Source organism: Callospermophilus lateralis, chromosome 6, assembly GCF_048772815.1.
Source record: "Callospermophilus lateralis isolate mCalLat2 chromosome 6, mCalLat2.hap1, whole genome shotgun sequence".
NCBI classification, from domain to species: domain Eukaryota; kingdom Metazoa; phylum Chordata; class Mammalia; order Rodentia; family Sciuridae; genus Callospermophilus; species Callospermophilus lateralis.
Window position 1 is genome coordinate 160,512,707 of NC_135310.1, and position 20,708 is coordinate 160,533,414.

Below are 20,708 nucleotides of genomic sequence, written 5' to 3' on the forward strand. Positions count from 1 at the left end.
TGCAAGAGAATAAGCCCAGAAATAGACCTAAGCACATAGGGTGGTCTATTGATTTTTCACAAGGATGCCAAGAATACACAATGGGTAAGGAAACTTCCTTCAATAAAAGATCTTGGGAAAGTTGGGTATTTATGTGGAAAATAATTAAATTAAACCCTTACTTCATACTATATGTGAAAACAATTCAAAATGGGTTACATATCAAAACATAGGCTCAAAACTATAAAACTAAACAAAACTAAACAAAACAAAAAACAACCCCCAAACTATAAAACTCCTAGAAGAAAGAAAACTCAGGGAAAGCGCTCCTTGAAATTGGCCTTGGGAATGATTTATTTAATTTTTTTGGATAGGACATTAAAAGCTCAGGCAACAAATGCAATATAAATAGGATCACATCAAACTAAAAAACTTCTGCATAACACAGGAACTAATCAATAATGTGAAACGATATTGGAAAGATATTGGAAAAATATTTGCAAACTATGTCTTCTAAAAGCTAATATCCAAAATATATGACACACACACAATTCAGTGGGAAAAACAAAACAGAAATACGCACATACAACCTCCCCAAATTTAAAAGTGGACAAAGAACCTGAATAGACATTTAAAAAAGGCATACCCATGGCTTACAGGTATGTGAAAGGAACCCGCACTATTACTAACCATCTGGAAACGCACACCGAAACCTGTGGAGGTGTCATTTCATATTCGTTAGGACAGTGAATATCAACAAAATAAAAGATAAATATTAGTGGGGGTGTGGAGAAAAAGTCGGTGGGAATACAAGTAAGTGCTGCCCTTATAGGAAACAGTGCTGAGTTTCCCGAGGAATTGAAAATAGGCCACCACCTGATCCAGTCCTCCCTCTTCAGGGTAAGTGCCCAAAGGAAATAAAACCAGGGCCCAGTGTACCTGCACCCCCAGGTCGTGGACACGCCGTTCTCAGTAGCTGAGGTGTGCCAACCACACGCCAGCTGAGAGGTGGATGGAGCGAGTACACCGTGCAGAAGTACCATCCGTACCGCAGAGACACACAGAGGGGAAAGGAGGAGCAAATCCCTCACGGACGAAGCTTAGGACCGCGATACTAAGGGCAAGGAGCCAGGCAGCACTTCCTCATCTCCCTCTGTGGATCCACAGACCTTGACCGCAGAAGCGAAGTAGGGAGTAGGCCTGTGGCCGGAGCGCGGTGGCCAGAGGTCAGGGTCCAGCCGCAGTTGTGAGGGACGCCTGGCTCCAGAGACCGCAGCTGGCCCTGCGCTTTCACCGGGCCCACAGGTGACGACCGTGGGGGACGTGGACACGTCAGTCAGCTGCTCTGTGTGATGTGTGGCCGAACCTGTGCATCAAGGCTGTGCGTATCGTAGCTTAAACGTGTACCGTTTGGATTCTTTAAAAAATGCAAACCACGAACATCAACAAAACCCCAGCAGGTCCCCAACCGCGGAGTCTCACGCCCGCCGCGGGCCCAGCGGCTGGCCCCGAGTACACGCGCCTGTCCCACGGCCTCCCCGTCGGAAGGGTCCAGCAGGAGGCCTTCTCTCAGACCCTGGGCGACCTCGCTGTCCCAGAACCGAGACTTCAGGGTTTCAGCGACCCCCCCCCCCCCCCCACCGGCGGTTTCGATCGTTTTCAGGTCCCGGGAGGTGGGTGGCCTCGGGAATGGACCGAGCTCCTGGCCCTGCGTCCGCCCACCCTGGGTGGCCCTCGTGGCTGCAGAGAAAGCGTCACAGCTGCCCTGGTCACCGCCCCGGGTTTCCAGCCCGTTTGTCAGGTGGGAGCCCGGGCGAACGTGACAGAGACGCCACTCGGCCGGGCTCGGGCTCCTGCCAGGGACCACCCCGCCCGCTCGGTGGGCGCAGGGAGGAGGCGCCGAGAAGCGCCGGGGAGAGAGGCCGGGTAAGGAGGGGCGAGGGCAGGCGAGGCTGGGGAGGGAGGCCAGGGCAGGGGCAGCGCCTGGGAGAGAAGCCTGGGCGGGAGAGGCTCCGAGGAAAGAGGCCTCGCGGCCCGGGACCTTCGCCAGTCGGCACGGTGACCACTGCGCGTCCTCTTGGGCACGCGGACACAGCGGCAGTTTCCCCAGAGTCCGCGCCTTCGGGTCGCCTGGGAAGGATGCAGCCGTCTTGACTCAGCAAGCGGCGCTCCGAGCCTCCAGGTCCCGGGGTTCCCGCGGGTCCCCGCTGAGCCCAGGCACCTTGGGCACGCGTCGGGGAGATGTGGCCCAGGGAACCAGCGAGCGCGCCCGGGGTCCCTGGCCACTGGGACCCGATGTGGGTCAAGTAAGGAGTGGCCAGGACTCTCCTGCGTTTGCTCCAGTGGCGCAGTCGGTTAGCGCGCGGTGCTTACTCAGCAGTATCCTCCCGAGCCATGCCGAGGTTGTGAGTTCGAGCCTCACCTGGAGCAGCCCTGCCAGGGGCCAGCCTTGGGGACCGGGGCACGTGGTGGGACGCCCTCCCCAGCTTTCCAGAGCCCTTTCCATATGCTTTCCAGAGAGGTTGCACTGATTTGCAGTCCCACTAACAATGGTTAAATGTACCTTTTCCCCACCTCCCCATCAGCGTTATGTCATTTGTATTCTTAATCATGGACACTGATTGGAGTGAGATGAAACTTCAATGTAGTTTTTATTTGCATTTCCCTGACTGCTGGAGATGTTGAACTTTTTTTTTCTGGGGTGGGGGTTATATATTTTTTTGGCCATTTGTATTTCTCCTTTTGAGAATTGTCTCCAGTTCTTTTGCCAATTTGTTAATTAGGGTTTTTTTGGCACTAAGTTTTTTGAGTTCTTTATATATTCTGGATATTAATCCTTACCTGAGGAGCAGGTGACAAAGATCTTCTCTCACTCCACAGGTTCTTAATTCGCATTGTATTTAGGGAACTTCTTTTCCCAAGAGCCCCAGACTGTGAGACTATGTAGGCATTGGTACTTTCACTTACTTATGTCTTCAGCTGTTCCCACTCCCACATACTCTGAGAGGAGACATTAAAGCTGCTTAGGATGATCACTTCAGAGCAAAGCCTCAGACTAGTCATCCTTAGGGAAAACGAAGACTTGCTGATAATGTTCTCCACGGTTCCTCCAATCCACACTATCAACTTGTAGTGATGATCTGGAATAGGTCGAAGACTATCAAAGATAGTAAACTTGCTATTATATCATGAGGGGGTGAAAGGGAAGGAGTGAAAAATTGGGCATAAGAAGAAAGAAAAAGAAAAGATAGAAAAAAATATACAAACCAAGGGAAAAAGGAGAAAAAGATGGATGGTGGGGACTTGAGGCCATTACCAGGTAAAAGGGAGAAGAGCGGAGAGGAGCAAGGGTAAACCCCAATTAGGAAGCAAAGAGAATGATTCCCGTTATTGCTTTAGAACATTGGAAGAAGTACAGTCAGATGGGTTGAGGGCACAATATCGAATACTAGGGGAACAATTATTGATCAAAGTGAAGAGTGACATGATTATCACAATGGACAGTAGACCTACTTACGGGCAACCATGCCAAAGGAGAGAAAATTCTTATGGGGTCTACCTGGATTGAATTTCATCAGGATTTGGCACCTTTAGAAGACGTCCATCACTCTTCAGCTTTGGGTCCTCCTGGAGGTGCTGGGGCACAGGAACCACTTTCCTGGTGGCTAAGGGTTTCTCACCACAGCCCCCTGGGGGGCCTGGGCTGCATGCTGGGAGGGTGCTGGCTGTCTACTGGTGCAGGAGCCCAGGAGGCAGGGCTCAGGCTGTTGTTCTGACTGCTGAGGGACACTGTGCCCTCACTCCCCTCCACAGGGTATTCTTTAAAGTGGCACAGAGCCTGGCGGCTGTCAGCAAGCGTGGCAACTGTGATTGCAGGCTCCCTGTGGACGGTCTGTGTTAAGGTCTGTAAACAAGTCAGATTGGCACCTGGTATTTTGCCAGAGAAATGTTAGAGTCTGTAAACAAGTCTGCATGGCACCTGGCCAAATGCCAGAGGGAGTGGTTTATGAAGTAACAAAAGCCAGCCATTAAGTGTGGAGATTCCTTATTGGTTGACTGCTGTATCTATTTTATGCTAATTAGATAAGCTGTGTAAAATGTATAAATACCACTTCTGTCCTACAATAAACAGCTCCTATTCCTGCTGCATCAACGTACACAAGTCATTCGTCACCCCCCGGATATTTTGCTTGCAGCCAGACTGCGGCAGGTCTGTGGTGCCGAAGCGTCCCTGCTGACTGAGGTAGATCACCAGAGCTCTGTCCCTGAGACTGGGAAGGAAAGTCAGCTGGGCCACCTGCTTCTAAACTCCAGCTGCCTGTGGCTGTGGGTCCAGTCCTGCTCTCCTTCACTGCCTGGGGCAGAGGTGGATGGGTCGCCTGTTTCTCAGCCTCAGTGCCCATGGCCTTGAATCGTGGGTGTCTGCTCCCATCTTTGTATGGGCGCCCACAGAGGCTGTGTTGAGCACTGGATCAGGGCCTTCCTATAGACAGTGCTCCTGATCTCAGGTCAATGCCCCTTCTAATTTGACCAATCCCCCCCCCCACAAAATTACTAACAAATAATTCATTATGTTATTTTAAAAAATTCTAATATTTGAATGTTTATTTTTTAATTGTTTTTATTTTTTTTTTCACTTTTATTACACAAATGAAAAAGCAGTACAAAATGGACAAAGTATAGGAGAACTTGTTATCATCCAATTTTTAAAAAAAAATCAACATTGATTCTTTTCCTTAGGGCATTATAATTATGCATAATAGTGAATTTCATTGTTACATATTTGTTCATGCCACAATGTAACAATATAACTGGGTGAATTGTGATCCAAGGTACTCCCCCACCTTTCCCTCTCCTCCGTCCTCCTGTTCTCCTTTCTCTATTCTACTGGAATCCCTTCTAGTTTCATAAGATTCCTTCCCCCAACTGTTTTCTTCTTTTATATCTCTGGCTTTGAGATATGAGAGAAAATATATGTCTGTTGACTTTCTGAGTTTGGTTTATTTTGCTTGACATAGTTCTCTCAAGTTTCATCCACTTTCTTGCAAATGACATAATTTCATTTTTCTTTGTGGTTGAATAAAACGTCATTGTGTATATATACCACATTTTCTTTATCCATCCATTTGTCGAGGGACACTTAGGCTGGTTGCAGAGTTTGGCTGCTGTGAATTGTGCTGCTATAAGCAAGGGTTTGTAAGTATCCCTATAGTATGTTGGCTATAAATCTTTAGGATAAATATGGTGAGTGTTATAGCTGGGTCATATGGTGAATCCATTTCTATTCTTTTGAGGAATGTCCACATTGATTTCCATAGTGGTTGTATAATGTATAATCCCACCAATAGTGCAAAATATTCCCCCATCTTTGCTAGCATTTATTATATTTGTATTCTTGAGGGATGCCATTCTGACTGGAGTGAAAATAATTTTCATGGTAGTTTTTATTTCAATTTTCCTGATTATTAATGATGTCAAACATTTATTTTCATAGATTTGTTGGACATTTGTATTTCTTCTTTTGAAAAGTTCATTTTTTCCACTTATTGATTGCTTTATTTATGCCTAAGTATTTTTTGTTGAATTTTATTCTGGTGTTAAGTTTCTAAATTCTTCATATACTCTGAATATCAATCCTGTCAGAAGTGTAGCCACAAAATCTTCTCCCATATGGATGGTTCCTTGGTTCTATCTTCTTAGCTCTTAAATTGTATCCTTTGCTGTACAGAAGCTTTTAAGTTTGATAACATTCTGTTTGTTAATTCTTGGCATTATTTTCTAAGCTTTAGGGCTGATCTAAGCGATAGTTTGAGTTCTTCTTTTCCTATCCGTATCCCTTTAATTTCTTTCATCTGTCTAATTGCTTACTTACTTTGAGAGTGGGTCTCATTAAATTGTCCAGACTTCCATAAACTGATAATGCTCCCTAGTTGCTGCATGACTTGTGCACTCAGAGGAGGAAAGATTTTATTTTGGCCCGTGGCTTCAGAGTTGTAGTACATGGTTTGCTGACTCCACCACAGAACATCAGGGAGGCAGAGGAAAGGTGCTCAGCCCAGGGCAGCAGGAAAGGAGACAAAGAAAGACGAGAAGGAACCAGGTCAGATACAGTCCCCACGTCACTCCTCCAGGACTCTACTTCTAATTGCCACACACCACTGCCTGTAGTTACCAGGAAGTAGTACATTCAAATTTTTCATCTAACAAATGGATTAATGCATTAAGAAGATTGGAGTCCTCATCACTGAATCAGGATTGATATGTCTTAACAGCTATATCTCTGAATCTTCTTGCATTGCCTGACATGACCTCTAATTACAAACCATAGCATTCCAACCCTGGCCCCCAAACCTCATGCCAATCTCAAAATGCAACATTCACTCCATCTCCAAGAGCCCCATGACTTAACCATAACAGCATTGCTCAAAAGTCCCACCTCTCTCCTAGCACGGAAGGCAAACTCCTGCCTGTGGGCCCCTGTGAAATTCAAAAGCACGTTACATGTACCTACAGACAATGGCACTGAGTGAACGTTCCCCTTCCAAAAGGGAAGAATAGGGCCATAGAAAGAAGGACTGGTCCAAAGCAAGACCAAATCCCAGAAGGCCAGACACCAAGTCCTGTAGCCCCATGTCATACATTCGGAGCAATGGTGGTGAGAGCGTTTATAGTGTTCCACAAGCAAAAGTCACACAAAGTGAATGTGGCTTGGAAGGAACATTCTCTCTTTTCACAATGTTAGCTACTGATCAAAGCAGGGCACACTGTTCTGGACATTCATCAAGTTGAATGTATTTGCATGACAGCCTTAAAATGCTTTGAAACATTATAATGATTTCTCAAATCAAGGTTTTCTGTCCTTCTTTCTATTATTATTTATTTTTAAAATTTTTTTTAGTTGCTGCTAGATCTTTATTATTTAATATGTGGTGCCGAGAATCAAACCCAGTGCCTCACACATACCAGACACGTGCGCTACCACTGAGCCCCAGTCCCAGCCCTTCTATTCGTTATATCTGTGAGCAGTGCTTGTGAGGTCTATCTGTGGACCCACATGTGATTCAGTCGACAAGATCAGGGTCAGCATTGGTCATCTCCAGCTTTAATGCATTTCAGAGGAGATCAGGTACATCCAGGGTGGTTGGCCATAGACCTCTTTCAAATAAAGAAGTACATACCAGCATCTTTTAACATAATAGGTGATATAACTAGGGATAAGAGTTATACTGATTATTTTAACAGCTTTCTTTCACAGAGGTCTTTGTTTATTTGATTGATACTAATTTACACAAATTTATGTGGTACCATGAGATGTTTCTATACATATAGGCATTTTAAAATGTTCAAACCTGGGTACACACAAACACACACATCCACATATCTTCAAATATATACATATAAAATCTGAAAACAAGGAATCTCTCTTCCTCCAGCTTTTTGAAATGTACACTTTGAGACCATTATATATGATCATGCCACTGAATCATAGCTCACCAGAACTCCTAGCTCCTATGTACCTGTATCTTTGTACCATTTATCCAATTTCCCATCCTTCCCTCCTCAGTCCTCTGGTGTTCATTATTCTGCTCTCAACTCCATGAGATCAACGTTTCCTGTTCCACCTGTTAGTGAGATCTTGGGGTCTTGTCTCTGTGCCTGACTTGGTTCTCTTCACACAGTACCTCCAGCTCAGTGGATTGTGTCACCAACGACAGGAGTTCATTTTACTTTATGAATGGGTGCTTCTCCATCATTTATGTGTTACCATATGTTTTTTTCTATATACTTTATTCAATGGTCACTTAAGGGGCCTCCAGACTTTGGCTGAACTTGCTTCAATAGACGTAGGAATGCAGTGTTCTCTTGGACGTGCTGATTTCAAAACCTTTAGATTTAAACCCAGGGAGGAATTGAGGGATCATGTGGTAGCTTTATTTGTGATGTTTTTTAGATTCTCAAACACTGTTTTCATAACATCGGTACTTATTTACCTTCCCACCTACAATGCCGCAGTCTGGCTGGGCACAAATCACGAGCCACTGAAGTAGGAACAAGCTTTATTTCCAAAACTCCCGCGAATGCCACGCATGCGGCCTTCTCCCAGGACACACTACTCCAACAGGAAATCGCTCTTCCAGAATTCCCTCCTACCGCACTTCCCAAACCAATAGGAACTCTCCTGGAGTCCCGCGAGAGCTCCAAAGTAGCAGGCCTAGGCAGACAGCAGGGGTCTAATCTCCAATTGAATGTGCATCTTAACATAATCATTATCATCTCAATGGCTTCCTGGGGTCATCTTTCAACCAAAAATGCCATGCATCATTCCTACTTGGCTATGGCTCTCAGCATCTTCCCCCTTCTGTTTAATTAAACAACAAGCAATGTGGCTTTAGGACCATGCCTGTTAGGTTGTCTAATACAACATATGGATCTTACCCGTCATCAGATTAGCTGACGTCTAGGCATCAGCCTCCGGTCTTAGGTTGGTACCACTGCAATTGGATCATACCCATCACTGACTACCGGTCCAGCATACAGCCATACTTGTGGATAGGCCTATGCACCAATGGGGGGGTGAGTTTCTTTGCCTCACCTCTGTTGCCCCCCAAATTTGGCCTTGGTGCCAGTGGGGGGGTGAGGTTATTTGCCTCACTTCTGTTGGCCCCCAAATTTTAGACCATCACTACCAGAAGGGAGGAGGATACAGAAATGCCACAACACCAAGCCAATTGACGGCTCCTTTGGAAAAATTGTATCACTGGTGACACCATCAGCAAAGATAGGCCAGCACTACCACAATTCGCTGCACCAACAGATAGTTCACAATGCATACAAGTGATACATAGTCCAGGCAAGTTCTGCAAGCAGTTCAAAGCAGAGGAATCTATCAATATGTCCATTTCCTCCCAAAATAAATCGACTCCTTGATTGAGCATTACTTGTTGAGTTATTATTCATTGATGCATCAGATTATACAGTTTGTTGTGATAACTATCGAAGAAGCTGTAGTTTGGTCTTTGTCTTCACCGGCACTGGAATGAAGATAGGAATTCTGGCAATGATGCTAAAAAAAATTATGTATGATATATGGACATATGCACACACAGACATACAACACAAAACACAAGTGTGCACACAAATGTACAACACATAAGACAATAGTAAAGGCCTTGTAGCTTTACACAGGTGACATCTCCATTGCAATGTTTAAAAACTCCACAGCAAAAAACAAAACTGATCAGAAAAACATTAAGGTCTGTATGAGCTCAAAAAATAAAATAGAACTTTATGAATTGGGAAAAGGCAATAGTAAAATAGATATTGAAAAAAGCATCCTGGTTAATCACTGTTGCAGATGTAAGAATAGCCAAGCTGGAGCTCTGGATATCAGCTGTTATGGATTTGAGTCAAATCATCTTCTTTTTGGTCTGTAGAAATCACTTTGGTTAGTATGTCTCTCTGGAATCCAAATTGGCTGCTGTTCTCCCTGTGGAAACACACAAACAGAACCCCGACTCCAGACAATCACTGGGTCAGGACCTTTCCATTGTCCTGTTAGAATATCCTTCCAAAGTGCCTTAAGCTTATGTACATTTTTTGGACACATATGGCTTTCCGCAACACTGAGCCCTGATGAATCCAAATTTAAAAAGTTTAGAGTAAAAAGGGTTATTTTAAGTTTATCTTTGGGGGATATATACCCCTTTCCAATTCCCTTTTTTTTGCTTTAATAAGTACATTTTAATAGTTTGGTGAGCTCTTTCAACTGTGCCTGTCCCTGAGGATTGTATGGAATTCCTGATATGTGAGTAATGCCAAATGATGAGCAAAATTGTTTAAAGGAGATGAAAGTATAACCAGGACCATTATCTGTTTTTAATTGTTTTGGAACGCCCACAGAGGCAAAATTTTGTAAGCAATGAGCTTTAATATCTTAGTTTTTTCTCCAGCATGATGGGAGCCCATCAAAAATTCAGAAGAAGTATCAACTATAATATGCAAATATTTTAATTTTCCAAATTCTGGCAAGTGTGTGACGTCCATCTGCCAAATATGGTTAGGTATCAGTTCTCTAGGATTGACTCCAAGATTAACTTGTGGTAAAAAGGTCACACAATTTTGACATTGTTTTATTATATGTCTGGCTTGTTCCTTAGTTATTTTAAAATGCTTTTGTAAAGTATTAGCATTGACATGGAACCTTTTATGAAAATTTGTAGCTTCTTCTAGCACAGAAATAATATGTATGTCATGTGTAGTTTTATCTGCTAAATCATTGCCCAAACTAAGGGCTCCAGGCAATCCTGTATGTGCCCTGATATGTCCTATAAAAATGGTACTTTTCTGTCCAGATTAGACTTTGTATAGTGGAAAACAAAGAGAAAACAGTAGAGGAAGGAGAAATCCTACCAGCATCTTCAAGGGATACTATAGCATTAACTATATACTGACTATCAGAAAATAAATTAAATACAGAATCTTTAAACATCACAAAAGCTTGTAATACAGCATTAAGCTCTACCTTTTGAGCTGATTGTTTGGGTACTAAAAATGTAAAAGTTTGATCAGGGATAACTACTGCTGCTGTACCATTATTTGACCCATCAGTGAATATATTTGGAGCATTCATGATAGGTGTTTTTCTTGTCATTTTTTGGAAAAACTACAGAATGAGAAGACCAAAAAGACAATAAAGGATTAGATGGTAAGTGGTTATCAAATGAAACATTAGATTTACACATGATTATTGCCCAAGTATTTAACTCATTAGCTAACTCATCAATTTGATCCATAGTATATGGAGTAATAATTTTATTGGGAGAAGTTCCAAACACTCCCTTTGCTGCTTTTATTCCTTCAAATATTCATTGTCCTACAGCCTCAGGATACCTAGTAAGAATAGTATTAGAAGAATAAGATAAATGTATCCATAATAATGGACCTTCTTGCCAAAATACTCCTGTAGGAATATTTTTTGTTGTTATTACAATAAATAATAAAGGCAAACTTATATCAGTTCTATCCAAATGCATATTTTCCATATATGTTTCAATGATTTTTAATGCCTTTCTTGCTTCAGGCATTAACATGTGGGGTGAATTTGGATCTGATGGACCTTTTAGGATATCAAATAAAGGTCCCAACTCTCCTGTTGGTATGCCTAGATAAGGCCTTATCCAACTTATGTCTCCCAATAACTTTTGAAAGTCGTTGAGTGATTTGAGTTGACCTACTCGTATTTGAATTTTTGGTGGACGGATCATGGTTGAGGATAATAGAACTCCTAAATAATCAATTGTAAATTTTAATTGTTACTTTATCTATTGCTATCTCTAGATTATAATTTTTAATAAGTTTGTAAGTGTGGCATAACATTTTAGCAATATGTTTTTATCTTTATGTGCTAATAATATATTATCCATATAGTGAAATATTTGTAGTTCAGGATTTTGATTTCTAAGTGGCTGGATTGCATTGTTAACATAAATTTGACACATAGTTGGGCTGTTAGCCATCCCTTGAGGGTGTACTTTCCATTCATATCTCTGATCAGGACCTTCATGATTTAATGCAGGGATAGTAAATGCAAAACGTGGACTATCCTCAGGATGAATTGGAATTGAAGAAAAACAATCTTAAATATCTATAGCTAAAACATACCAGGTTTTTGGCAAAGCAGACAATTGAAGATTCCCTGATTGAGCAGGTCCCATAATAACCATTATTAATGACTCTTAAATCTTGGAATAATCTCCATTTACCAGATTTCTTTTTAATGACAAAAATGGGAGTATTAGAGCGAGATACAGAAGGTTGTATATGTCCCACTGCTAATTATTGTTTGACCTGGTCATGGGCTGCTTGTATCTTTTCTTTTGTTAGGGGCCACTGAGGAACCCATACTGGTCTTTTTGATTTCCAAGTAATTTTTATTGTCTCAGTGGCCCCTTCTGAAAACCTAATCCATGTCTATTTATTCCTTGATCTATTTGAATTGGTACTGCTATACCTTGCTCTTGTTCTCCTAATTTTTTTTTCTTTCCTAAAACCTTGTCTAGCCCTAATAGTGGGCGCATTTGGATTGATGTTATTTGTTAATGTCAAACCTAATGGATCTAGGACATCTTGTCCCCATAAATTTATAGGAAGGTGATCCAATACATATGGCTGTATAGTTCCTTCACATCCTTCAGGATTCTTCCAATCTAATACCATTGCACTTCTATGGGGATTAGTTGTCACTCCTAGGTCTTGAAGTGTTTGAGTAGCTTGTTGTAATGGCCAATGTTTTGGCCATTCTTGACGCAATATGATGCTAAGGTCTGCACCTCTGTCCAGTAGTCCATTAAATTCATGTCCTTGAATATTTAGTTTAGCATTGGGTGAGAATCTAAATTTAAGGACAGTATAGCCCATTCTACACCTGTGGAGCCTAATCCCCTGGAATCTCTTTCTACAGTACGACTGGAAAATTTATCATGCAGGCTGGGTATTATTAATAACTGTGCTATTCTATCTCCTGGTTAAATTACTGATATACCCTTTGGAGAACTAGCTATAATTTTTATTTCACCTTCTTAATCAGGATCAATTACCCCAGGACTTATCATAAGTCCTTTTAGTGTAGAAGAACTGTGTCCCAATAATAAGCCTACTGTTCCTTGGGGAAGAGGTCCTTTTACTCCTGTGGGAATGATTTGAACTCCCATCTCTGGAGTTAGTACTGCTGTGGTGGAGATGCAGATGTCCATCCCTGTGCTCCCTCTGGTTTGTCTGATGAGGGATTTAATGGACAATGTGTCCTGTGCACTAACCTGATGGTGTTGCTGGGTTTCTCCATTGCCCCGTATATTTGTGGTTGTGGGCCCCAGAGCATTGGGCCCCCCAGTCCGTTTTTTGGCAATGGAGCCTGATGCCTTTTTCCATGATATCGTGGTTAAACACCTGGTCCTTGTCCGTTTTTGGATAATGGAATACCCTCTATGGTGGTTTGAGAATGGCATTCATTAGCCCAATGTCTCCCTCTATGGCATCGTGGGCAAATACCCGGTATTCTATTCCTTTGATACCTAGTTTTGTTAATCTTTTTTCCTATAGGGCAATTCCTTTTAAAATGTCCTGTTTGTTCACAATTGTAGCATGTTTTTGGCCTGGATCTAAAGCCTGTTGTACTGCAGCTGTCAAGACTTGCCCTTGTTCATTAATGTCTCTACATAATTTAATATATGTGTTTAAATCTCCATATTTCCATGGTCTAATGACCTCTCTGCACAAACAATTTGCTTGGTCATAAGCCAGTTTTTTATTAATGGTATTGCTTGTTCTGTATCCCCTCAAACTCTGGCAGCTGTTTGAATATGCCTATCTACAAATTCAGCGTAAGGTTCATTAACTCCCTGTATTACCTTAGATAATTGACCTTGTAAATCTCCATGTCCTTGTAAAGTCTTCCATGCGCTAACTGTGTCTGCAGCAATTTGTGCATATATAGTAGGATCATATTCAATTTGTTACCGTTGACCCTCATAAGGTCCTTTTCCTAACAACATATTTAGATTTTTTTGAGGGTAATGGGCTACTGCATTTTGCCTAGCTGTCTCCTTGCAAAATTCCTCATTGGCAACCTTCTGTAACAAATATTGTCCTCCATTTAGCACAGATTTACACATGCTAGCCCAATCTGCTGGCGTCATGTCCAAGTTGGTAATGGATTCAATCATGCTTACAGTGAAGGGAGCTTGGGGACCATAGGTTGTTACAGTGTCCTTTAACTGCGTCACTGTTTTGAAATCTAAAGCACAGTGAATTTGCTGCCCTCCTGCTTGCTCAAGTACAGGGCATGCTAATCTGTGAGGTCCTGTCTCAGGATCCCATCTATCAACTATGGGGGTTGAGGGCCACTCAGCTGTCTCCATAGGTGGAGCTGTTGGTTGAATTATGCCCTCTGGTGATAGAACAGAGTTAGTATCAGCCTCCTGTTGTAGCTTCTCCCCTGATAGCTGTTTCTCCTCTAAGCTTTCTTTTTTTAAATTTTCTTCCTTTATTGAGTAGCTTGAGAGACCTTCTCTTTTGCTTGATCAAACATGTTTTCTAACATAGTCTGGACCTCTAACCGTTTACTGAACACTCTTTTAGTTTGTTTTTTACTAATTTCTAAACTACTATAAAGATAATGCAACCCAATAAGATAACACAAAACAAAACTGAAACAGAATGAAACAAAAATGGAACAAAAATCGTTGTATCAATTTTCTCTTCCTCAGGGTCGAACCACTTCAAACCTTGAGCCAACCATTTTTCCCAGTTTGCCTGAGAAAGTTCTAGGGATAGGCAGCTTGAAACAAAAACAAAATAAATCAAAACAAGAACACATTGTTTTTTGAAATGGTCACCCATTCTCTCGCCTTCCCTTAGGGGTGAGCAATTTCACTTACCTCCGAGCTTCAGGCGTTACCTGCACGGGCCGCCAAATGCCGCAGTCTGGCTGGGCACAAATCAGGAGCCATTGAAGTAGGAACAAACTTTATTTCCAAAAGTCCCGCAAATGCCACGCACGCGGCCTTCTCCCAGGACACACTACTCCAACAGGAAATCCCTCCTCCGGAATTCCCTCCTACCACACTTCCCCAACCAATGGGCACTCTCCTGGAGTCCTCTGGAGCTCCAAAGTAGCAGGCCTAGGCAGACAGCAGGGGTCTAATCTCCAATTGAATGCACATCTTAACATAATCATTATCATCTCAATGGCTTCCTGGGGTCACCTTTCAACCAAAAATGCCATGCGTCATTCCTTCTTGGCTATGGCTCTCAGCACTACAGTGTGTGAGGATTTCTTTTCTGCCACACTCCTGTCACAAATTGATATCTTTTAATATTTTGACAGTGGCTATTTGAGTGTCATAGAGGTTTTTGGGTTTGCATTATGCTAATAATTGCTGAGTTTGAACATTTCTAAGCTGTGTTCTGGGAAACGGGTTCATAGGTCTATTGCCCTTTACTAATTGGGAGTTTTTTGTTATTAAATTTTTGTGTGCGTTCTGTAATTGATTTTTATTTTCAATATATGTTTGCATTTCCTGGGATTCAAACCAAGGCATTACCTCCAATGACAAATGGTCTGCAGCTAATCTACACCATCAGCTCTTGCTATTGAGAGTTTGGCTTCCTTTTATACATCCTGAGCATAAGCCCCTAGGAGACATGGGATTTCCAAGTATGTTCAACTAGTAGGCAGTTACTCTCTTCCCTCTGGGTTTTTATTTTCTTTCCTGTGCAGAGTGTTTTTAGATCAGTCAAATCCCATTTGTCCCTTTTGGTTGTGTTTCCTCTCATTGTGGTGAATTGTCCAAAATCCTTGCCCAGAACAACGTCCGATGTCTTTTCCCTTGTTTTCTTCTACAACTTTTGTTGATTCAGGTCTTACATTTAACTCTTTAATCCATCATTAATAGATTTCTTAGCTTCTCAGACACTAGAGTCCAGGTACATTCTTCTCCATGTGGATAGGCACTTTCCCAGGAACACTTCATGGAGAAGACTGTGCTTTCTCGAATGCACCTTCAGAGCTCCTTTGTGGGAGATCAAATACTTATAGGTGCATGAGCTACCTCTAGGCTTTCTATTCTTTTCTATTAGTACAAGTGTCTGTTTTTATGCCAGTTCCATGCTGGTTAGATTCCTACAGGTTTTTATTATATTTTGATATCTGAAGTAGTGTAGTGCTTTCTACTTCACTCTTCTTGCTCAAGAAGGATTGGGCTAGGCTTCTAACTCTCTCAGGAATACACTATTCATATTGAAAAGGAACATTGATCTCAACCACAGAGCACATAATATATTCAGAGTCACTTTTATGTACACAATATTGTTTTTTCTCCAGTGCTAACACCTATTATTTCTTCTCTCCAAGTTAAGAACCAACCTAACAGGTGTGAGGTTGTGTCTCCTGAATGTGATTTGCAGTTTCATGGTGGTCAATGATGATGAACACCAGCTCATAGATGGTGTGGACAATTGCCTGTCTTGTTTGGAAAAATATTTTTCAAGACCTTTTCCATTTATACCCTGTTTAGTCTTGGGTATTTGGGCTATCCACCAATGGGAGTGACTCACATAATTTAAAGAGTAAAACTTTACTAGTCACAACGTTTTCAAAAGTGGCTCTCATCCAATTGCTGGCTTTTCAATGTTTTGAGGGTCTCACTTGTGTGCAGAAGGTCTTTAGTCTGACATAGTCCCACTTGGTAATTTCCGCAATTATTTTTTCTTCTTTGGACGTCATATCCAAAAACTTACTGAGGAATCATAAGTCAAGAAGTGTTTTATTATATTGCATTTGAGGAGTCCTAAAATTTCAATTATATGTGTGAATCTTTGCTCAACTTTGAGTACAGTTTTGTATGGGGCTTCAGACTGTAGTTCAATATCATATTTGCATATGGGTTTCTAGTTTTACCAACACCATTTGCTGAAGAAATTCATGAGAATAGTTCAACATCCTAGATGAACTCTGTGGGTTCTCTGCATTAAATTCAACCTTAAATTGGGAGGTACTGGCATTGAACTAGAATCCCTAAACACAAAGGGTACGTCACATCCCAAGGTCACATGTGCCACATGGTGGCACTGATTCACTAAGGAACAGTGGTCATATTTACCACAATGGAAAATAATCAGAACTGTGAGACATTAAAAGATCTTTGGCATTGATCAATTGATCATCAGGTGTCTTCATAGGAAACATATGGGAATTCTGCCTAGTTCTTTCTGGATTTGTAGAAGGAGATAAACCCTAATTATTCTGAGGGTAAATCTGACTGGAATCTGTAGAACAGGTTTCATGGCTCCTCCATTAACTCCCATCCTGGAGCCAGTCTGCAGACACAGGGCTCCTGTGTGGAGGGGATGGGAGCTGCCCATGAGGGACCTTGCTGCACTGCCAGAGCACACTGACCCCTTCCTCCTAGTCTTCCCCAGTGAGATGGATGTACACCTAACAGAATGACTGGTCATGGGAACGAGGGAACCACCAGACATTTCAGCGATTAACTGGCACTGGGTACTTACTGATGATTATTGCTTGAGACCTAAGAAATCCCTGCTTCCACCGATTAGAGGAGGGATTTACTAGGTTTATGATCAATGGAGTTTTTTTCTGGGACCCAAGATCTCTTGCATGACATCCACTATTAATTAGGAATGATTCATTTCATTTCATTTCATTTATTCTTCTGGTTGCTTTCAAGATAGTTCTTTGAATTTTTAGCAATTACAGGTCTGTATGAACATTGATGTGTCAATTCATGTAATAATTTCTCTTAGTTCTGAAAGTGGTATTTTATCTCACAAACTTAGGGAAATACTCAGTCATCTCATCTATAACCATTGTGTAAGCATTCTCAGGCACAACTCAGGCAGAGTTTGCTGGGAGCCATCAGCCAAGTAGGTATGACAATCTCCTTGACAGCTTACTCCCATGCTGTCTAGTGGAAGGACTTCTGAAAGGTGACCTTGCTCAAGGACCAGGGCGGTTTAGCATAATAGGAGATTAGGGTGTTCCCCCTTTAGAATAGGGCAGTTTAGCATAATAGGAGATTAGGGTGTTCCCCCTTTAGAATAGGGCAGTTTAGCATAATAGGAGATTAGGGTGTTCCCCCTTTAGAATAGGGCGTATCCTGCTGCTGAGTTCCTCTTGAGTTCTTAGGGTCAGACAGTATATTTTGGGAGACAGAAGCCCATGTGGAGTGGATTTGGGCAGAGTAGTGGATTTGGGAGAAGTGGATTTGGGCAGAGAATGTGGATTCCCCCAGAACGTGTTTGTAGACGGCCGGTGTGAGTTCGGGAATAAAGAATTGCTGTTTGAATCTACAAGCTGTGTGGAGACTCGTGATTTGTGCCCAGCCAGAGACTGCTGCAAGAGTTCATATCACTCTTTATATTTTACTGCTTTAAAAGACACACAGGTATTTGTGCAATCAAAGAAAACTGACGTGCTCCAGTCATGCCAGAGAGTTCAGTGCTCAGGGTTTCCCACTTCTCTCTCCTCTCTCCCACCCCACAGGTGGGTAACATCCTCATTTGCTTTACTATTTTCAATTATTTTCTAAATATGATTTCGTATGGACTTTTATTTGTCAAGTCAATTCCCACATTTTAGAGTGAAGAAAAATCATACTTGTTTAAGGAGTATAAAACCCAGCCAAACCTTGATACACTGTGTCCAAAAGTCAGGAACCATTTTCTTTTTCACCTAGGTATTGTCTATTGTTGGTGCTTGGTCACCTCATTCTCATGATGCCACTTTGACGTGTCATTCATTCCTATCTGCACTTCCAGGATTTGTACTCCCTGCTCTGGAGTCCACGCCAATGATGGGTCTGGGGAGGGTTCACTTTGTCTTGTTCTCTAGGCTCCATTTTAGGAGAGCTGTGGATCTAAGACAGTAGCAAGCCATTTATCTTCAAGGACAGCATCATTATATGAAGCAAATAAACTCTAATTTTGGAATATCACATAATATCATTCATAAATTATTTTATGTTTTCATGGAATAAACAAACCACAAGAAAAGGCCTTCACCTGTTCTTCTAGAACACAAATAAACAGGGTGATAAGGGAGGCCTGGAGAGCACATGGCTATGGAGGGAAGGCCTCTAGGCCCACTCAGCTGTCTTGGAGGGAATATGATCAATGCATCAACAGAATCACTAATTTTTCAAAATGGTTTAGTCAAATGACTTGTGGCCACATCTGTGCAATCTGCATGAATATATTTTTGGTTCCATTTTAGAAACAGGAAAATTAGGTTCATTACATTTCAAGTCAGAATATGTTGTGGATTTCTGAGGCATAAGGACAATATCAAGCAGCAAAGAGACACTGACTAGTTCTCTTGTGAAATGAGCCATGATTTGTGAGCAACACCAACTCCTCATTTTGGGGGGAAAATACATTCAAATTGTAAGTCAGAAAGCAGAAAACACAAAAAGGAAACTAAATCATTTTCATTACATATCCATTCATCTTTCTGTCAAAGAGACAACTACATTTTAAGTCTCTTTATTTTTGGAGATTTTATAATGTAGATAACACCCAGGTAAGTATATTATTACATTCTATTTGTAAATACTATGAACCTGAAAATATTTTCTATCAATCAAAAATAATTATACCTTAAGTATTAATATATATCAATAGAGTTTGAGGTTGACAGGGGAAGTAAAACCTGCAAATATACACAGGTCCACAGATACCTAGGAGAAGCACACTCAGCCAGCTTCCTATGAGGTTGTCACAGGACTCTCATGAAATTTTGGTGTGGAAATCTGCCTCTAGGTGATTCAGCTACTTCATTTTTCCATCACATACAGCAACAGAAATCTGAATTATTTCAAACTTGCTTACTGAAAAGATCAATGAAAAAGACATTTTTCTCAATCTCTTTCCTTCTTAGTGAGCACGAAAACATTCACCCAGGTGTCCATCCCTGTGAATCAGCACAAATGGGCTGAGAATTGCATATCCAAGGTCCACCAATTCTAGAGCACTTACTTCCAGAAAATGCGTCTCTAAGGTAAAAGTTACATATAAAGTCATAAAGCAATCTGTCCAATAGAAGAAGAGAAAGCAGAGCATCAGAAGGAGGACACTCTTCGCAGCCTTCATCTCAGGGGGCGTTCTGTAGAGGAGCTTGGAGGTCTGAAGGTGGAGCACCTGCTGGTGGTGCTTGTGGAGGAGGAAGACCAAGTAGCCACTGGCCCCGCCCATGGCACCCTGGAACACAGCATCTCGAAGGACCATGAGAACAATAAAAATCCATCTGATTATTCCCGTTTGTGGTTGTAAATAACAATAGTTGTAATTGCTAATAAATTGTGATGTGTTCATCCTGTACATATTTTTGGAGTAAAATGCTAAGTTCATGCTTATCAAGGAATTGAGTATCCAAAGGAAGACTAACAAGGGAAGCAGGTGCCATGCAGACCTGGGCTGCAGCCTCCCCCACCTGGAGACTCTGGGACTGATGGTGATGGCCTGGACCACTGTGAGGAGACTGGTGGTGCAGATGGACAGGCCCCGGGCCACCCTACCGAGGTAAAGCACCATCTTACAGGCTGTATCATCTATGAGGTCTCTAAACCCAAAACTGAATATTATCAATGGCATTAGTTTTGTAAGAAGAGTTATCATATTTGTAAAAGCCAAATGAATGAGAATGAGGTGTATAGATTTGAAAGTGCTTCTAAGCAAGCCCATATAGTTCACAAGAACAAAGATGTTCCCCACAACTCCAAGTCCTATTAGAATCACGAAGATTATCCCCTTGACAAGATGCAAATTCATTTCTTACTTCTTACTTGTTCTCATTTTTTAGCCTATTACCATCTTCCCAAACTACACAGCTCTGTATCACAATTGGGAGGTTCTTCTGAGTCATATAACTCACTTCTCTTTCACTCTGACAGAATAAAAAAGAGAATGTCAGAAGAGAAAATGGCATTATCCCAGATTGGTTTTACAATTATACTGTGAGTGTTCCTAAATGGAAGTCCATGCATTCAAACATATGCATGACCCCCCACCTGAGAATAAAACCCAACAACTGTGCAGGTACATCCATCCATCTAGGGAAAACTCCCCAAGATAAACCTAAGAGAGGAGTTCCTTGCTTCATGGTATTAAACTAAACTCAAAGAAATTTTTGAAAGTGTAATGTCAAGCAAATTAAT

At 41.8% G+C, this 20,708-nt stretch overlaps 1 protein-coding gene and 1 non-coding gene across 2 annotated transcripts; one reads left to right on the forward strand and one right to left on the reverse strand.

Annotated features, from left to right (window-relative positions):
* Positions 1 to 2,315: 2,315 nt before the first annotated feature.
* Trnav-uac (transfer RNA valine (anticodon UAC)) lies at positions 2,316 to 2,409 on the forward strand. Its single transcript has 2 exons — positions 2,316 to 2,353; positions 2,374 to 2,409. It is a non-coding gene; the product is annotated as a tRNA-Val (tRNA).
* Positions 2,410 to 19,428: 17,019 nt separating this feature from the next.
* LOC143400996 (olfactory receptor class A-like protein 1) lies at positions 19,429 to 20,322 on the reverse strand. The gene has a single exon (XM_076857972.2). The coding sequence runs from the start codon at positions 20,320 to 20,322 to the stop codon at positions 19,429 to 19,431; it is 894 nt and encodes a 297-aa protein (XP_076714087.2).
* Positions 20,323 to 20,708: the final 386 nt, after the last annotated feature.